The 19,810-nt window shown below is 36.3% G+C and overlaps 2 protein-coding genes across 5 annotated transcripts in view; one reads left to right on the top strand and one right to left on the bottom strand.

The window, feature by feature from the left end:
* gfod1 (glucose-fructose oxidoreductase domain containing 1) overlaps nucleotides 1-15,253 on the top strand; it is a 42,495-nt gene extending 27,242 nt beyond the window's left edge. Inside the window, exons 2-5 of one of the 4 annotated variants that reach the window (XR_015525332.1) lie at nucleotides 2,140-2,834; nucleotides 4,424-4,693; nucleotides 12,049-13,386; nucleotides 13,566-15,253. Coding sequence is in view for 2 of the 4 variants with exons in the window: in XM_087310153.1 (XP_087166279.1) it covers nucleotides 2,140-2,834; nucleotides 4,424-4,651 (923 nt within the window). In the remaining 2 variants the exon portion in view is untranslated. Of the gene's footprint in view, nucleotides 1-2,139; nucleotides 2,835-4,423; nucleotides 8,605-12,048 lie in introns of those variants that run through there. The other 3 variants (XR_015525333.1, XM_087310153.1, XM_087310152.1) reach the window with 3 other exon arrangements.
* The window catches only part of katnip (katanin interacting protein), a 1,410,884-nt gene that overhangs the window by 1,205,620 nt on the left and 185,454 nt on the right, over nucleotides 1-19,810 (bottom strand). The gene's annotated exons all lie outside the window — the stretch shown is intronic.

Below are 19,810 nucleotides of genomic sequence, written 5' to 3'. Positions count from 1 at the left end.
ATATCACATCATGGTTTGGCTGAATTTTTGGGTTCTGGATGAGTGCAAAACATGTAAAAGGTGTTTTATTTACAGGATTAAGGAGTGAATGCAGGATGCATGTGCTGAAATATAAATATATTCAAAAGTAAAAGTCCTAATTTCATTTGCTTATAACATTGGAACAAAGAATAGAGGGTGACACAGTTGCTCAATGGTTAGTACTGTCGTCTCACAGCAAGAAGGTTGCTGGTTCGAGTCCCGGCTGGGTCAGCTGGCATTTCTGAGTGGAGTTTGCATGTTCTCCCTGGCGTGGGTTTCCTCCGGGTGCTCCGGTTTCCACCACAGTCCAAACACATGCACTATAGGGGAATTGATGAACTAAATTGGCCGTAGTGTATGAGTGTGAATAAGTGTGCATATTCCCAGTACTGGGCTGCAGGTAGAAGGGCATTCGCTGTGTAAAACATTTGCTGGATAGGTTGATGGTTCATTCCGCTGTGGTTGATAAAAATTAATAAAGGGACTAAGCCGAAAGAAAACAAATGAATAAATGAACAAAGAGTGGAGATGCACAAGTAGAAAAGGGTGTGTGTGTTTCACAGTTAAAAAGTTATGCAGAAAGGAAATATTGACCTTTTAAAATATATTCACACAGAGAACAGTCTGCTGAAATCATACAAATATTTAACAAAACTGGTTCACTATTTTCATTAAAAAATAATTATTTACCAACTGGAGTTGATAAATATGAAGTTAAAAAAAGTGAATGAATCAAATGAGATTTGACAAGATCTAAACACTCAAAATCTCATTATAAAGAATATTTGTTGTTTATTTTTAATTTGCTGAAAGAGAGCATTATTAGATTTTATATATGGGAAAGGTTGCCATCTGCTGGCAATAACAGATTATACATGCTATTTTAAGGCTATCCTCCAGTAATATACTGTACATCATTCTTTTTTTTTTCGGCTTAGTCCCTTTATTAATCCGGGGTGGCCACAGCGGAATGAACCGCCAACTTATCCAGCAAGTTTTTTACGCAGTGGATGCCCTTCCAGCCACAACCCATCTCTGGGAAACATCCACACACATTCACACACACACACAAAACGGACAATTTAGCCTACCCAATTCACCTGTACCGCATGTCTTTGGACTGTGGGGCAAACCGGAGCACCCGAATGCAGGGAGAACATGCAAACTCCACACAGAAACGCCAACTGAGCCAAGGCTCGAACCAACGACCTTCTTGCTGTGAGGCGACAGCACTACCTACTGCGCCACTGCATCGCCCTGCTGTACATCAGTAATCTTTAATTTTCCATATAAAAATACAGCATATTTCATTTTAATGTCATTTGATTAACTAAAGGGACTTTTATTTTGACATTCTCTACAATATAAATAATAATAATACAATTATTAATGAAAAAATTCATAAATTAAGATTTGAATCGTATCTACATAATGAAAACACTAAGCACATTTTTTTTGTATGGAAATCTTATTTATGTTTGGGAAAGGTTGCCATCTGCTTAGATTTAGAGGTGCTGCAGTGAATAGAAACCTGTAAATGCAGCTCTTTAATATTGTGTCATCACTACAAATAAAATTATCTCCTTTAAACTCAATGAGATGACATCTAGGTTTACTTCAAGATTATTTTGACTTACTAAAAGAAGACAAGTAGCACACCAAATTAAATGAAGCTTAAATAATAAACTCTAGTAAACCATACACCATCTTCCACGTTGAATAATTTTTACAGTACTTTTTTATTTGAATGTCTTTTTAAAGAAATGCATTTTATTTACTTCATGTGACTTTTATTTTGACATGTTATACAATTTAAAAACTAAATTAAAATGTAAAATCATCTAAATACTAAAATCCCTTTTATGGAGGGCTTTTAAACATTTATTTTTGGGAAAAGTTGAAAAAAAGTTTGGGAAAAACACCTGTACATGCAGCTCTTTAAAGGCATGGTTCACCCAAAAATGATTTACTCACTATGTATCATTGTACATTCATCTTGATATCATTAAATAAACAAACGTCTTAGACAAAACATGTATAAAAAAACAAAACATTTTAGATGACTTTTATTTTGACGTCCTCTACACATCTAATCCTCTCTCATTTTTATTGTTTCAGGAATTGGCAAGAATGTAATCTGTGACCGAACGGCGACACCACTGGACGCCTTCCGCATGATGTCAGCGGCGCAGTACTACCCCAAACTGCTGAGCATCATGGGAAACGTATTACGATTCCTGCCGGCATTCGTGCGCATGAAGGAGCTGCTGGAGGAGGGTTATATTGGCGAACTCATGGTCTGCGAGGCGCAAGTTCACAGCGGGAGCCTTTTGGGGAAAAAATACAACTGGAGCTGCGACGACCTGATGGGCGGCGGCGGACTGCATTCGGTCGGCAGCTACATCATCGATTTACTCACTTTTCTAACAGGGAGACGCGCAGCGAAAGTGCACGGATTCCTCAAAACATTCGTTAAGCAGACCGACCACATCCGAGGGATTCGGCAAATCACGAGTGACGACTTTTGCACATTTCAGATGGTGTTAGAGGGAGGTGCTTGCTGCACGGTGACGCTTAATTTTAATGTCCCTGGTGAATTTCGGCAAGAGGTCGTGGTCGTCGGAACTGCTGGAAGGTTAAAAGTTTGCGGGACGGATTTATACGGGCAAAAAAACGACGGAGAATGTGGACAGGAGCTACTATTGAAAGATAAAACTGCTATCGGGAACGCGTCTTTACCCGATAAGGCGTTTCGGGATATCCCGTCTCCGTATCTCACTGGTACAATCTGCATGGTTCAGGCTGTTCGACAGGTAGGTTTATAACAACATTTTCTTCTTCAGAAGCTTTTATCACGGTATACGGTATTATCACGATATTTACCTAAGCTGCAAAACAAGTTTATTTTATTAGGTATAATGTAGCCTCTTCACATTTCGAGGTTTCTCAGTAGCGCAAGTCATCATAGCTGGGTGAACATAGAGAGCAGTGAATGGGAGAGTACAATAAATAATTTTTTACAATCCTATTTGCTGAAATAATAAAAGAAAAACTCTGCGATGGGGTTATCAAGACTTACAGAAAGAGGAAACAATTGTGTGAGACTGATAACGGCAGCCAGAAGAGAGAATCATGTCAGATTTACTGTCCTGCCACTATACATGCTGCATTATAAACACCTAATTTGATGCCAAGATGTTATAATACACACATAAATGCATGTAAATTTTTGTAAACATTTTTAAAAATCTAAATATTAAAAACTTTTAAGGATTTAAGATGCTGATGACCATTGAACGCGTCATATCGGTCTTGTAAAAAAGGTCCATGAGGTCAAAATACCTGTGTTATTGTAAATGCATGTTCAGAGTAAACAAATGTTTCAGCCAGATTAAATTGTGAATGGATTATTAAGTAACACAAAGTCTCATTAGTAAAAGTTAGTTAATGGATTAAAATCCTCAGTAAAAAAAGTCAGATCACTGTGGTAATATTAGTTTATAAATGCAACAGAAATTATCCGTTACTAACACTATTTACTAAAACGACTTGTAATTACGACTACACTTTTAACACGCTATTAAGCATTACCTGAATTAAAATCAGCGAAGATTAACAAAAACAATTGTTGTTTTCATAGTGAGTTTAGTCAACCGAACTAATGTTAACTATTAAAACCTTTTTACAGAGAGTTAAATAAGAGATAAGGTACATCCAGGAGGTCGTTATCTCACAATAAAGTCCAACAAGTTCATTGGCAGACCGATGTGAGGCGAAGCACTTTTGTATGAGTCTGAAGGCATTACTTTGCAAAACTATCTATCCTGGATGTGCTTTATCCTGCTTATTACACAGCCAGTTGCCACAAAACATAGAACTTAGACCCAAAACTTTGTTTAAAGCTGTAATAGTTTATTAATTATTTCATTAAACACAAAGCTGACAGAGACTAAAACAGCTGATGGAGTATACACTAACCTGAGCATTATTCAGACACAAGATGGCGCCAAACAGCTAAAAAACACAAAGCTGACAGAAACTAAAACAGCTGATGGAGTATACAATAACCTGAGCATTATTCAGACATAAGATGGCGCCAAACAGCTAAAAAACACAAAGCTAAAACAGCTAATCAAGGAATAACATACACCAGAAGCGAGTATTCCAGACAGCTGTGTTATAATGTATGTTTTATAGTCACAAGTAAATGTTTCAGAATAACATTTTGACCAATTAAGTCTCCGAGCATTTGTTATGAAACCCCACTGCAAATACAATCTTAATATTCTTTAAAAGCACTCTAAAAATTGAAATAATAATAATAATTTTGAAGTGATCACGATATCAATATTATGTATGTTCAATATCACCATATATTGAATTATTGAATGTCTTCCGACAGGCGTTTCAGGATCAGGACGACCGGCGCACGTGGGATGGACGGCCACTCACGATGGCTGCGACTTTTGAAGACTGTCTATATGCGCTCTGTGTGGTCGATACGATCAAGAAGTCCAATCAGTGCGGAGAATGGCAGAATATCGAGGTCATGACGGAGGAGCCGGAGGTCAGTCCGGCGTATCTGATCAGCGAGGCCATGCGGCGCAGTCGGATGTCTCTCTACTGCTAACATGAGCGCAACCACTAATGCATGGGCACAACTGGAAAAGAGGTTACGTGTTTTCTTGAAATCGCTTCACTGGAGGCAAATGTGTTCACAACAGCATAATATTTGGTGCAATCATCATCCACAGCTTTTATTTATTTATTTATTTTTTTAAAGATTTATTTTTGGCCTTTGTTGAGAGGATAGGACAGTATTTTAAACAGTAAACGAAGGGGGAGAGAGAGGGAGTAGGCTCGGGAAATGCCCTCAAGCTGGATTCAAACTCAGGATACCCTGAAGTGCTACTGCACCATATGTCAGCGAGCTAACCCCTAGGCTATTGCGCTGACATCATCAGCTTTTTAATGGTAATCTGTTATGCATCAGACTAGAAAGACGAGAAATCAATTCTGCAGTTTTCATCAAGTGCATCACTGTTCTTTTTTTGATTTGAGTTTGAGCTTAGTTTTTAACAACAGATAGTGCTCTAGGATTTTTTTGTAAGTCTAGAGCGCCATCTTCTGTTATAAAGAGTAAATTGCAATGTATTTAAAAAATTAGCAGAATTAATTTGGTTAATTATTTAGACCACAACTCTAATTCAGACCAATGCAACAGATTTGTTTTTGCCCACTGCTTATTAATCATATCAGAGCAATTCTAGATTTAGGTTTAGCTGTCAGATTTGAAGCTTGTAAGTAATTGTGCATGGGAAAATGCAATTTAAAAACATGAGCATCTGTTTAAAAATGCATCAAAATTTGCATTAAATAAATGTGGCAGTTTTGTTTACACTGGAAGAAAAATATATTTAAAAAATATAAAATAGTTTTAACCAAGAAATGGCAAGTATTGTCAAATTAAACATGACATTTTAAAGTTTTAAAAAATACAATAGTATAAACTTTAATCATCTTTAATATATAGTATCATATTTGTTTTGTGTTATCCCAACACATCAATTAAATCAATAAAACCTTCATCATGAAAATGACTTTTCTGCAAATAAAACCAAAAAATGAGCTCGTTTTCTGTTGTTAAATCATGTGAACAGCAAATTCACCATTATTTTGATATAGTAACTCTAGTTTATAAAAATCCTTTGCTGTTAGTGTAAAATGAGCTGAATCAACACAATTCTTGAGTGTTTTTGGGACAACTTAATTGTTTTACGTTTAATCCATTTAAATGTGTAAAAACAATCAAGTTAAATTAATCTGTTTGTGTTTGGACAACATGAAGGAATTGTTTTGAACCCAGCATTTTTAACAGTGTATGGTAATGATGATCATTACACACACACAAAACATGGTTACTGCACTTTTACTATAATAAAACCATGGTTCTTTTTCTGTAAAGAAGAATCAAAATGAAATTAATACTGAAATAAACTTAAATAAATTAAGAAATATACATATACATTAATATTCGTATTTCTGGTCTCTGAAATGAATCTCTAAATTGATTAAAAGTTGTGGTAATAAACTAAATATATGCTGCTTTTTTAAACTTTTATATTATTAATAATCAAATAATCTTTAATAATTGACTTTTTACTTAAGTATTTTGTTTTTATGCACTGATAAATTGCATTAAATTAAGCTGGTTTTTTGTGCTGAACATTCATGTTGCTGTGAACTGCTCATTTAGAGAAATACTGAATATTAGTAATGTGCAAATTTGAGTTCATGCGATGCAAATGTGCCTCATGCATCCAGTTGAACTTCAGCATGCTTGACTGTATTCATTATGAAACATTTACAGTCAAGTATACAGTCAGAATAAATCGACGATGCCACGCTTTGCTGAAATGCCTTTGTTTCTGCGACGTGTTTGTATTTACTCGGGTTTAATAGTACGGCTTTTTAAAATGTTGTCCATTAGTGTATGTGAAACTCAGACTGTCTGCATGCTGCTGGCAGAGCGTTTAATGTGGACTGCAAATGCATGAAATCAACACTCAACAAACTGCAGCGTTTAGGTGTGTATTATGAGGTAGATCTGGACAAAACTCATCAATATCAGATGATCAGACGTGTGTGTGTGTATTTATAATCCCAGTGTTTGTGCGTGTTTCAGGCTTGTATCTTGGCTTTACATCCTGAAAGATTGTGAACTGTAAACTCACCAAAACCAGAGTTTTTAGGAGAATGTGGATTTAATTATCAGTGGTTCTCAACTGGATTAAACAAAAGCTTGATTATTCTTTTAGGATTTGGAATTGACATCTGATTTAGACTCAGAATTGCCCTATAATATTGGAGGATGAAATAATATATACTTCTTGTTAAAGTAATGTTTGGAATAATTCTCATGTTTAAATGTTGTTGTTTTATTTTTTAAATCATTAATAGTAGTAATATTAAGGGATAAAATAATATTATACACTTCCTTTCCAAAGTTTCTAATAATTAATGGTTTTAAATGGTTTTGAAATTGGATTTTTATCTTTAAAAATTGTTAATAATGATCAAATTAAAAGCTGAAAGGATATTAAACAATTACAGTCAAAATTGGAATAATTAAAAATGTTAAAGGATTTTGAAATTAGTCTTTTCTCTTTTAAAAATGAATAATAATAACTGATTAATGAAATTAAAATATTCAGATTATTTCTTTAAATTGCATGAATAAATTAGGATTTAAAACATTGAAATAGTTAATAATGCTGAAAATATATTAAACACATCCAGTTAATTGTTTGGAATAATTAGGATTATTAAAAGTTTTTGCAAAGTCTTTTATCTTTTAAAAATGATTTATAATAACTATTCAATGAAATTACAATATTCAAATTATTTCTGAAGGATCACATGACTGAAGTGTAACAATGATGTAATTTTGGCTTTAAAATTACATAATAAATTAGGATAAAGCATACATAGAATCAGTTGTCTTTAATTGTAATAACACTTCAGCTATTTTTCTTGTATTTTGTAATTTTTTTTAATGCAACCTTGTTTAGCATACAAGATAATAAAAGAAAACATTTAAAAAATAATAATATTCCAATCAGTTCACTGGTAGTGTAATCTAACTAACACAACACAAGTCCCAAACAAAATCAATCAAATCAACCTATTTCTTTTTATAAATATTAATATTATGAACATAAAAATAACTAAGAATTATGTTTATTCAGCTCATTTTAAAAAGTAGTTTGAACAGCCAAAATAGTTTTTATTATTATGTTTGCCCTAAATATAAATAACAGACTTAATATGAAAACACGAGGAAATGTTATTTATGAATGCAAACCTGTGGATTGTATTTTCGTCTACCTGATGTATATTAATGTAAAAAAATGCCAGTATCACACATTTTATTTGTGCTCTACTTTGACTCCCTTCTTCAAGATGACAGATATATTTGTCCTGAAATGGTGTAGAATATGATCAAAACATGCCTTTGACTGTATGAGATTTTAATTGCATTTTAATTCTTGAGAGTCCAGTTGAGAACCGCTGCGTCAGACTGTTGCAGCACTTCTCTGAGGGCTATATAGTGCGTTTTTACAACCGGAAAAATCCCAAAATATTAACAAAAACATATTTCAAACATGCTAAAGGTGCTAGAGATCTTTGAAGATGTGACGCCTGTGTTGGTGAATTTCAATAATGGTATTTAAATACGGTCGTCATCTCTACAATGTGTGTGTGTGTGTGTACAAACAAACCCAGGCTCATTCTGATTATGTACTCCTATATACATTTCTGGAGAGTGCCAAAAACATCCAGGGAGCTACGTTCTTCTGCAGTTTTTGTTTTCGTGAGTCCACCAGAGGCAGCTGTGTACGCTTTTTCATATCTCAAATTTCTCTCGTGAGTGCCATTCGCACCTGCTGTTCTCACGTAAATGCACCAGAGGCTGCTGTCGACTGACCCGCCCTCCTCCTTCCCTAAACCCAACCATTAGTGTTTTTAAAAGCACCCAGAGAAACAAAAGCCTGACTTTTACTACGTTTTCAGATTTTACCACATTTTCACCCTGTTATTTCCTTCTTTATTTTTTGGCTTCTGTTTTTGTCTTACCTGCTTTCTGGAACCGTTCTTTGCCAAACTCGAACCCCATTGTCACAATCAACTTTGCTCCACGCCACAAATCCTCCAACGTACGCGGCAAGCCACTGGACAAACTGATAACAGCAGTAAAGCCGTCCACACGAAGGTAAGCGGTCAGCTGTTAGCGCAAAAGGGAACGACGTCACACCGCCCTGTAGCGTTTGTTTTAAAGATGAAATGCAGCCATACACACCTCTGGCTACATATTTCACAATCTCCAGAAATGTATATAGGGCTACGCACTCAGAATGAGCCTATATTGGTAAAAACTGTTATCAATTTTAGGAAATGTACAGTTTCTGCAGTGTTTAATTTAATGCATGTGCTCAATGATCACTGTGCAACGGCTCACTGTGCCGCAATGGCTTTATTTCATTTCCCTGATCAACAAATCCAATCGCGAGGCTCAGTTTTATCTGTGTTTTTTATGCGCTGTACAGTTCACGAATGGTATTTATAATTTATCCTGAGTCTTTCATGTCGGGTCAGAAAGTGTGTGTATTGTGAGACAGATATTAGTTTGTTTTAATGATGCATTTCTACAGAATTATATATTATTATTTACTTGTGATCATCCAGAAGATTTTTCTCCCCTCAATATTTACGTTCCACTTAAATCAACGGCTTAATTTAGGAAAATAAAATACACATCTCTTCATGTAACATCATCTCTGTTTGACTACAGAACATTAATTGAGTTCATTTGCATAATAAGCTAACTCGTTAATAAAATAAACCCTTCATTTATTTAAATAAATCATGCTTTTTTTAGATAGAAAATTAACAAAAATGGCTTGTCGGACTGTGCAAATGAACTCCTGATGTCATATTTTTACACTAAAGCAGCAATTGAATAAAGCTGCTGGACAAAAATGTGTATTTATTGCAAATCAGATCACATTTTATCCAATCCAAAGCGCAAACTGTAGCTTTAAATCATTAAATAGATCATAACTGGTGGCTTTAGTTGATGCTCTTTGTTATTTGATGTTCGTCAAGAGGCTAAAATGAAGGACCTCATTAAGAGCGTCGCCATGGATACGGATTATTAATATTCGGAGGAGGCTAAAAGCTTTGAAGGGTTGTCATCTCGCAGGATTGGTAATTATGGTAATTGTGACTGAATGCATTAGCATATGTTCAACTGTACCGAAGCCCATTTCTGCCACATAAGAGGAAAACACTTAAGACTATAAGATATATGTCAAAAGGGGCTTTAGGTATTAATACATTTGAGGTAAATTTAAGATGCAAATTCAGAATTATTAGCATATTCGCCTCACAGCAAGAAGGTCGCTGGTTCAAGTCCCAGCTGGGCCAGTTGACGTTTCTCTGTGGAGTTTGCATGTTCTCCCCGGGTTGCCGTTGGTTTCCTCTGGTTTCCCCCACAGTCAAACACATGCACTATAGGGAAATTGAATAAGCGAAATTGGCCGAAGTGTATGAAGAGAGAGAGTGTATAGGTTTTTTCCAGTACTGGGTTGCGACTGGAAGAGCATTTGCTGCATAAAACATATGCTGAAATAGTTGGTGGTTCATTCTGCAGTGGCGACCTCTGATAAATAAAGGAACTAAGCCGAAGGAAAATGAAACAAGTTAAAATTGCTGATAATTTATGACATTATTCATTAGAACAAATAAATCATTATTTTGATATTTCATTTATGACTTATAGAGAATTACAATTAAAACGTCACAATTTTTACACAAAAATGTTAATATTTATATACCGTAATAATTGAATAAATGTCTATTTTATCTTCTGATAGTCTAATAATATTGATTCATGTAATATGTATAATTTTTTACCTCATAATACAGTCTTAGTGTCTGAAATGTAATGCAATTGTGTCATTGTGTGATAATTGTCATTAAGTCATGATTAAGACTTTAATAACTTTGATACTATTATTATTGTTATTATTATATTTTGCAATATTTATGTTGTTGGAAGTACATAAAGTTTTTTTACATCATTATTTATATTTGACATGTCAGTATTTTTGGTATTTTGACTTTCTTTTGTCATAATTATAACACAAAGTCATTCATTCATTCATTTTCCTTCGGCTTAGTCCCTTTATTCATCAAGAGTCACCACAGCGGAATGAACCGCCAACTATTCTTGCATATGTTTTACGAAGCGGATGCCCTTCCAGCAGCACCCCAGTACCGGGAAACACACACTTTGGCCAATTTAGTTAATCAATTCCCCTATAGCGCATGTGTTTGGACTGTGAATGAAACCGGAGCACTTGGAGGAAACCCACACCAACAAGGGGAGAACATGCAAACTCCACACAGAAATGCCAACTGACCCAGACAGGACTTGAATCAGCAAACTTTTGATCTTCTGACCATCTCAGCTAACCACTGAGCCTCCGTGCCACCCACACAGTCATAACTAAGAAGTTTAATCTCATAATTGTGCGACTTTGTTAATTCTGCCGTTTATCTCATGAAGAGGGTCATGTTTAATGTCGTGATTATTCTGACTCGCGACTATTCTTTTACTTGTGTGGTGGAAATGTGTTTCTGCAGATGAGTTTCTCTTCAGAGATGACTTTTCTAAGAATGATGAGAGATTTTTAGACTGCATTAAAAACACTTCTTGATTGTTTTTGTTTTAAGGATTGATCTGGGATTGAACCGTTCCTTTAGGTTGAATGAAATGACTTTAGATTTCAGTTTATTCGTCACACACTCTTATGATGGACATTGACTGTTTGACCCTGGGTATTCCTCAGCTGTTGTCGTTCTGTCACTGAAATACAAATGAGTGACTGTCTTCAGTGGAAATACAGCTATAATGTGAGAGGAATCTTCATCATCTTCAGAAGTGTTTATTTAATGTGGATAAACTGGATTTATTTGTGACTGCTGTATGCTGGGACTCGCTTCTTTCTCAACAAAAATGTTAAAAAACAATCAACATTATTACAACTTGAAATGTTTCAGTGCAAGACTGTGCTTGTTTTCTGTGTATGTGAATACTGTATACTCGCCCTGCTGACCTCTGTGTGTGTGTGTGTGTGTGTGTGTGTGTGTGTGTGTGTGTGTGTGTGTGTGTGTGTGTGTGTGTGTGTGTGTGAGAGAGAGATCAGTGTCATTAAAGAAGGGATTCAGCAGTATTTGTGCTGGTGTGTGTCTCTTATTTTCAGGATATGTTCTGTTTTAGTAAAAAAAACAGAGACAATAACTGCTGAAAAACGTCTGCATTAATTATCTCTGCATCATTAATCATGAATCTCTGCATGTTTTGAATGTAAAAACCTCATAAAAAATGTTTTTATAAACAATTAAATCAAAACTTTACTCCATTCATTCATTTTCAACCTCTTTTCCGGGGCCGGGTCACAGGGGCAGCAGTCTTAGGAGAGAACCCCAGACTTTCGTCTTTCCAGACTCTTCCTCCAGCTCCTCCAGAGGCATTCCCAGGCTAGCCAAGAGACATAGTCCCTCCAGCATGTCCGGGATCTCCCCCTAGGTCTGGAACACCTCCCTAGGTAGGCGTGCCGTGCAGGAGGTATCCGAAACAGATGCCTGAGCCACCTCAGCTGACTTCTGTGGATGTGGAGGAGCAGCGGCTCTACTCCGAGCTCCTCACCATGTCTATAAGGATGCGACCTGCTATCCTGTGAAGGAAACTCATTGTGCCCGCTTGTATCTGAGATCTTGTCCTTTCAATCATCACCCAAAGCTCATGACCACAGGTGAGAGTAGGAACATAGATTGACCGGTAAATCGAGAGCTTTGACTTTCAGCTCAGCTCCTTCTTCAACACAACTGACCAATACATCGAGCGCATTACAGCTGCACCAATCCTCCTGTCAATCTCACACTCCATCCTTCTTTCACTCGTGAACAAAACCCAGAGATACTTGAACTCCTCCACCTGGGGTAAAGACTTTCCTCCATCCTGGAGATGGCAAGCCACCTATTTCCGCTGGAGCACCATGACCTCTGACTTGGAGGTGCTGATTCTCATGAACTGAACTTTTCTCCAGTGGTTCTCAAAGTGGGGGTCGGGACAATCAGGAGGGGTCGCTTTGTGATTTCCAAAAATCTAAATCTTTTTATTAAACTATTATATTTACCATATTTTATTTCTATTTTAATTTACTTGGGCCTATTGGTGTGTGTGCGTTTGTATATTTACAACCACCTCGAAGGATATTGGGGGTCGTGATTTACTGGCATTCTTGTTTGCGAGCTGAAAAGTTTGGGAACCCCTGCTTTACTCGGACGTTCACAAATAAGCATGATGTACTGTATCTTAATGTTTTGTTACGGCTTAAATTTATATATTTAGTCTTATTGCTTATTGCATAGGTCTCTTTCTTTGTCCCGCCTTCTTGTTGGTTTTTCTGTTATCCCATAGGCTCCCACTTCAGCGTGATCTCGTGTTCTGATTGGCTGCTGGTCTCAGAGGCCTGTATAAAAAAGAAGCTTCCGGCAGGGTTCAGACAGCTCATTTGTGCAGCGATCGTTGTTGGTAGTGGAGCTCCTGGATTTCCCGTACCCCTCCGGCCGACAACCAACATTCAGTTTTGTACCATTGTTTATACGTTCAAATTCTAAGTAACTAAGAATAAATGTTAGTAAAAATATAGCATTTGTATTGCTTTTTTAAATATAAAATGATGGGCTGTGTTGACTACTACTTGATTTTAAACGTCTGATTCTGCTATTAGAAAAGTACCTTCTATACCAGGGGTGGCAAACCCTCTTACCTTTCTGCAGATTTCAGTTGCTATCCATATCAAACACACCTGAACCAATTAATTAGGACCTGAACACCACGTGATCATTACAGGCAGGTGTGTTTGATATGGGTTGCAATTGAAATCTGCAGGAAGGTGGCTCTTCAGGAACAGGGTTGGCCACCCCTGTACTATACAGTATGAATGTGAGTATGAATGGAACTCACATCACATGACTTACCCACGTCAGTTGCGTCCAAGATGCAACATCCCGCTCTACCTCGGGAAACCAATACGGAAGTAACTAAAACTGCAATTCATCGACTTGCCTTGGGGGCTGGCTCCAGGAAATCCAGGTGATTTCTGACAGCATTGCTAAATTATTTACAGCTGATAAATAGATGTTTACAACCTGGTACAAAAGATGGCTTTGGTTAATATAACTGATATAACCCTTCATGACAACATGTCACCTCAGCTGATTCCGGCTGATTAGCTGCTGAACTCGCCATATACATATATTTTTGTTTTGGTTAATGTTTCTTTACACAGTCAGTTGCCTTTTGGAATTATTTCTGACAATTATCAGATGATATGGCATGCTGTGTGCACGTAATTGTGCTCACAAACCATTCACGTAACCTCCATTTCCCAGATGAGTGAAGTTATATACTTATATACCATCTCTATAAATGTATTTATTTTATTTAAGATCATTTATTTTTTCTCTTTAGAGCTGTAATGCACCCCAAAATCTGACAGATTGATTAGCTGTAGGCTCCAGAACAATCATCTGAAGCATTGTCATACCTGGATTTCATCAATAGCTTTGTATTTACTAACACAGATGCAAATGAAATCATGTATATGTTAGATTAAGAACATAGTAGATTGATTTCATAACACCAGGTTAAACTTTGACACCTTTATGGCAGTCAAATACATTAAAAATGAGTACAGGCCACAACTGAACATTGAGGAGGATCTCTGATTAGTCTCCAAAATTAACCCAACAATAGACTTGTGCTGAAAACACTAGTCTCTTTAGCTGAGGATAATATTAAATGAAACTAATTAATGAATGACTATTAAAATGACTGCTGCTCGTGTTTATATAGGCCTATTGTTGTGCGTCGTATGTATATTTATAACCACATCAAGGAATTTAGGGGTCGTGAGTCGGTCAGTATCATTGTTATTGAAGGTGTCGCGTGCTGAAAAGTTTGGGAACCCCTGATATGTACAATATTATTACAGGATATTATTATACTGAGAGCTTACGGTTTTATATTGTAGTGAAATAAAGCAAACGGCTCATGTGTGACAGCTTTATTTAAAGGGGTGGTCCAGAATGTAATTTTAAGGCTTGGTTGTGTTTATAAGATGCAAAGCAATGTGTGCTTATGTTTCACTTGACGGAAATCGCGTAATTTTTTCATATATCTCACTTTGATTATACACAGCTACTCAGCTAACATGAAAACGACTGTCATATTTCCTAGTTCCTCTAAAAGGCCCGCCCTTAAGTGACTCTGATTGGTCATCGACATAATGTGCTGCTATTGGCGGATCGGCTCCACGTCACGCCCGTAAAAGCACACGCTTTTCTGCTGTGTAAACATGAAGTCAACCTCGCGCCCGCTCTCTAAAATAACATCTGACAAGTGTCTGTAACTAACGAGTGAAAAAGGGGTGCGGCTCCTTTAACAGCGTCTGTGTGTGCGTCTATGTGTGTGTTTGTGTGGTGTGAACTTTCTGTAACAAGCGCAAGAGCGCGGGACTTTCTTTTTCTCTGATGCTCGGATTAAGTTATTTTCTGTAATATATCGTGACAGAAGAATAAAGCACAAGATGTGAGATGCTACCTGTTGAGCCTTGATTTATTATTCTGCTGCGACCACTAGTCAGGTAAGCTAATCTGTGTTTTTTTTAACTCTATGCGTCATGACGTCTTTCACGAGTATCCGGAATATGCAGGTGTAAGTAATATAAATCATCCACATATCTTTTGCGACTTCATTATCTGAGATGTGAAACACATGAAAAAGCCAAGACAATCAGTGCAGTCGCGCACACACATAAGAGATCGTGCTGGTGGAGTGAGTGTGTGTTTACAGGAGTTTGGCTGATAAATGTGAGTTTGTAGCTAAATCGTTTGCCCGCAAAGCAGCATTTCGCATTGTTTACATCATTGCTACGCTAGACACTGTACATGTCATGATCAATTTTAAAAAATAAAAACACTTACTTGTAGATCACAACTTCTGCTTTGAGGAGATTTTAGCCGAATCCAGCACTGAACTGGGAGAGATTCTGGAGCTGTTTTGTCAAATCATGCTTGCTGAGTATTTTATAATTCTCTGGAAGTTAATTAATATTGAACTAAAGGCACTTCTGTCTTTGTGTCGTGTCCTTTGGAAGCCCAAATACAGAAACAGACGAAGCTCTGTGGAAACAGCCGTGTTTAGATGCATTTTTAGCTTCATCTCTGCTATAACGTTACAGCACCTCTGGCCACGGACCTTACCTGCATGCGCAGTGTGGGATGCGCAGTAAACGAACTTGTGATGTCACAGGGGGCGGAAGTATTTTTTTGTAGTCCCCAAAATTCGTTCATTGTAGGCTTTGCTAAGCTAACTCTGTAAAAACCAAGGTCTCCCTTAGCATTGAACTTAGAACTTTTTACATTCAGAGATGCTGTTTATTTTCACACAGCTACATTACACATCAACTAAAGTTTAAAATATGAGATCGTAGTGGACCACCCCTTTAAAATAAAAACCAATCCCCAAATCCAGTTCAAAATAGTTCACAATAATCCCTCTAAATCAAAACAGGAATACACACATAAACCTACACCACAATATAACTGCACACGTTTTAAAGACAAGCTAAATAATTAATTACGTTTACAGACAGAACTATTGCAAATATCACACTGTAAAATATATTAACAAGAAAATATACCAAGACGATTTATCCACTTGTCAAGTGTGACGTCACGTGAAGCGGCTTCCGGATCAAACTGAATGGGGAGACTCAACAAATGGTAATAATAAACGTTTAAAAGCGCTGCAAAACTTTTCGAACATCACAATACATTTATCAATGCCTAATATCAGATGGCCAGAAAGTGATTAGTTTTGCATAAGTTGATGAAATATTGATTTCGGTGATGCAGCATGTCCAAAGACTCTCGTGTACACCATGCTCTTATATAAAATTCACTTTAAGATGTGATAGGTCTAAAAACTGGCGAATGTTTTCTCAATTTAAATGAGCAGCGGCTTCAACCCGGAAACAGTACTCCATACGTCACGACTTAACAAGAGGATAAAAAAGCAATACAGGTATACAGACAGACAAACAGTGAGAATCAGATCCCACTACTACTCAAAAACATCTCGCAGTTAATCTCCCCACACCTTTATAGACATGATATTCATACTCTACAAACTGTACATGCATAACCCGAAACACAACCTTCACAGAAAACATTTACACATCTTCAGCAATAACAAAAGCAAGATTTAAGTCTGTTTTCCTTATTAAATACATAAATGTAGATGAGAGAAATCTAAATCAGAAATCACACAAAAAAACATGTCTTTCACTGCAAACTAAGTCACACAATATTAGCTACAATATTGGTTTGTTTCTTATAAATGTTTGTCATAGGACTATTTAAATAGAGCTTGCAACATTATAAACCTTGATGTGAAGAACATACAGTTGAAGTGAGAATTATATATATATATATTAATTTCCACATAGTTTTATATTATTTGCTGTGAACTGTATAAAATGTTTATAGTTTTAATTAATAGTTTTAATTAGTTATAATAATTTATTATATTATATATATTAATATATATTTAAAATAGTTAATTAGTTTTATTAGTTTTTTTTTTAGCTTTTTGCATTTTTAAATAAGAATTTTATCATTTTATTTATATAAATGTATTTATTTTACATTTTTGTTTGTCCTTCATGCTAATAATTAATAATTAAGATAATAGATAACCATTCAAATGTATTCATTTAGCTTTTGTTCTGTCCTCTGTACATGGCTTAATTATTAACCCCTTTTTATTTATTTTCTATATTTTAAATATTTTCACAGTATTTCCTATAATATTTTTTTCTTCTGGAGAAAGTCTTATTTGTTTTATTTTAGCTTGAATAAAGGCAGTTTTTAATATTTAACACAATTTTAAAGTCAATATTATTAGCCCCTTTAAGCTATTTATTTTTTTCTACAGAAGAAACTATCGTTATACAATAACTTGCCTAATTACCCTAACCTGCCTAGTTAACCTAATTAACCTAGTTAAGCCTTTAAATGCCACTCTAAGCTGTATAGAAGTGTCTTAAAGAATATCTAGTCAAACATTATTTACAGTCATCAAGACAAAGATAAAATAAATCAGTTATTAAAACTATTATGATTAGAAATGTGTTGAAAACATCTGCTCTCTGTTAAAAAGAAATTGGGGAACAAAATAAACAGGGGGGCGAATAATTTGACTTCAACTGTGTGTGTGTGTGTATATATGTATATAAATGTATATACATACATACATACATACATATACGAGTAATTCCAGCGTTATAGTTGTGACATTTGCAGTAAAAACTCAAAACATTAATTCACATAGAAATTATACATTAACATTAGACTGAAACACCTGTTCATATATGCCCAAGAGTGGTTAATCACTATAGCTAAGCAGGGCTAAGCTTGGTCAGTACCTGAAAAGGAGACCACATGGGAAAACTAGGTTGCTGTTGGCAGTGGTGTTAGTGAAGCCAGCAGGGTCAGTGAGCGCCGTCTTTCAAATGAGATGTTAATGCGAGGTGTTGACTCTCTGTTCTCATTAATAATCCTATGGCACTTCTGGTAAAGAGTAGGAGTGCAACCCCTGGCCAAATTTCCTCTATTGGGTTTACCCATCATGGCCTCCCAATCATCCTTATGCATTGAATTGGATCTCTGTCTCTCCACTCCCCCTATAGCTGGTGGAAGCACTGGCGCAGTTGTCCTGTGGCTGCTGTTGCATCATCCAAGTGGAGCTGCACACCCCCCCTCCCCCCCTCATGATTGTGAAGTGCTTTGGGTGTATGGCCATACATGATAAATGTGCTATATAAATACACATTGCTTACCTACTTGCTTACAATCCCATGCTGCAGAGCTAATGATAAATTAATCCAATTTAAAATGGCAGAAGCTGCTTTTGGTCATCTCTAGACACTACATATTTGATTGAGTCCAGCTAAGGACATTTTTTGGCACTGCAGATCTCTGATTGGTTGAGTCTACTGCATTGCATCATGGGTAATGTAGTCTTTGTCTAAGAATTTTGCTATTAAAAGAGACACCTCTAAAAGTAACTTGAATTATGACAAACAGATGCTTTAATAAAACCCATTATGTGTCACTTCTGCATCTTTTTAAAAGTTTAGTGCCGGCCTCTGTTATAATTGTTATTATTTATATATTTATATTTATATGTAGTAACTTGCTGGCAATTTTGCCTTGCCAAAACACTGTAAATGAAGAAGAGTTCCTGAAAGGTGCAGTAGGTGATCAGCCAAAATACAAACCATTAACATACTAGATTTGAAAACACAGTCCTTCCCCTGTCTACCAAAGCCACGCCTCCTAAAATCATGAACGCGCACCGTAAAGACGACAGTAGACAACTTACTAGATCATGTCATCCGCCAGTTAGAAAACTTTACAGTGCTTTATAATACTACAATTCCCAATGAAAACTGTATTATATCAAGCATGTTTCAGTTGTGTAGCAGAACTTGCAAGGATCACTGGTCTCACTCTCTCACACACTTCGTCCTAAAGCGACTACTGTATGCTTACTGTATGGCCAGCGGCGTGCAGGAATTACACTCATTACTGAGCCATACTGACATGCTATTTCAATATTGAGAGTAGCGGTGAACACTACAGGGAGCACATCACAGGCTGTCATTGTTCAGAAATGACCCACTGTGAATATAAAACCATCTTCAGCTCAGTAAAGGAGGCTAGGCAGAATAGAGCTATTTACTGATGTTTTGTTGTTAAACTAAAAATAAATCTACATTATCGATGCTGAAATGGCCCGTTTCCACTGAGAGGTACAGTACGGGTCGGTATGGGTCACCTTTATCAAGCTTGCATTTCCTCTGCCAAAAGGGTATCTTTTGGTGGGCTTGGTGTACGACAAAGTTTCAGACGACGTCATTTTTAATCGAGGAAATGTCTACAGTAAAGCTGTATGAAGATCAATGATGCAAAATAGCCTACTGTAACGTCTGCAATTATATAAAATAAATAAATAAATGCAACCTTTATGAACACACACAGACCCATTCAGTCTCTGATATGTTACCAATTACAGAAAAACTACACAGCA

This window comes from Danio rerio, chromosome 24 (genome assembly GCF_052040795.2).
Source record: "Danio rerio strain M-AB ecotype USA chromosome 24, GRCz13ab, whole genome shotgun sequence".
NCBI classification, from domain to species: Eukaryota; Metazoa; Chordata; class Actinopteri; order Cypriniformes; family Danionidae; genus Danio; species Danio rerio.
This window is presented reverse-complemented; position numbering and strand designations above follow the sequence as displayed.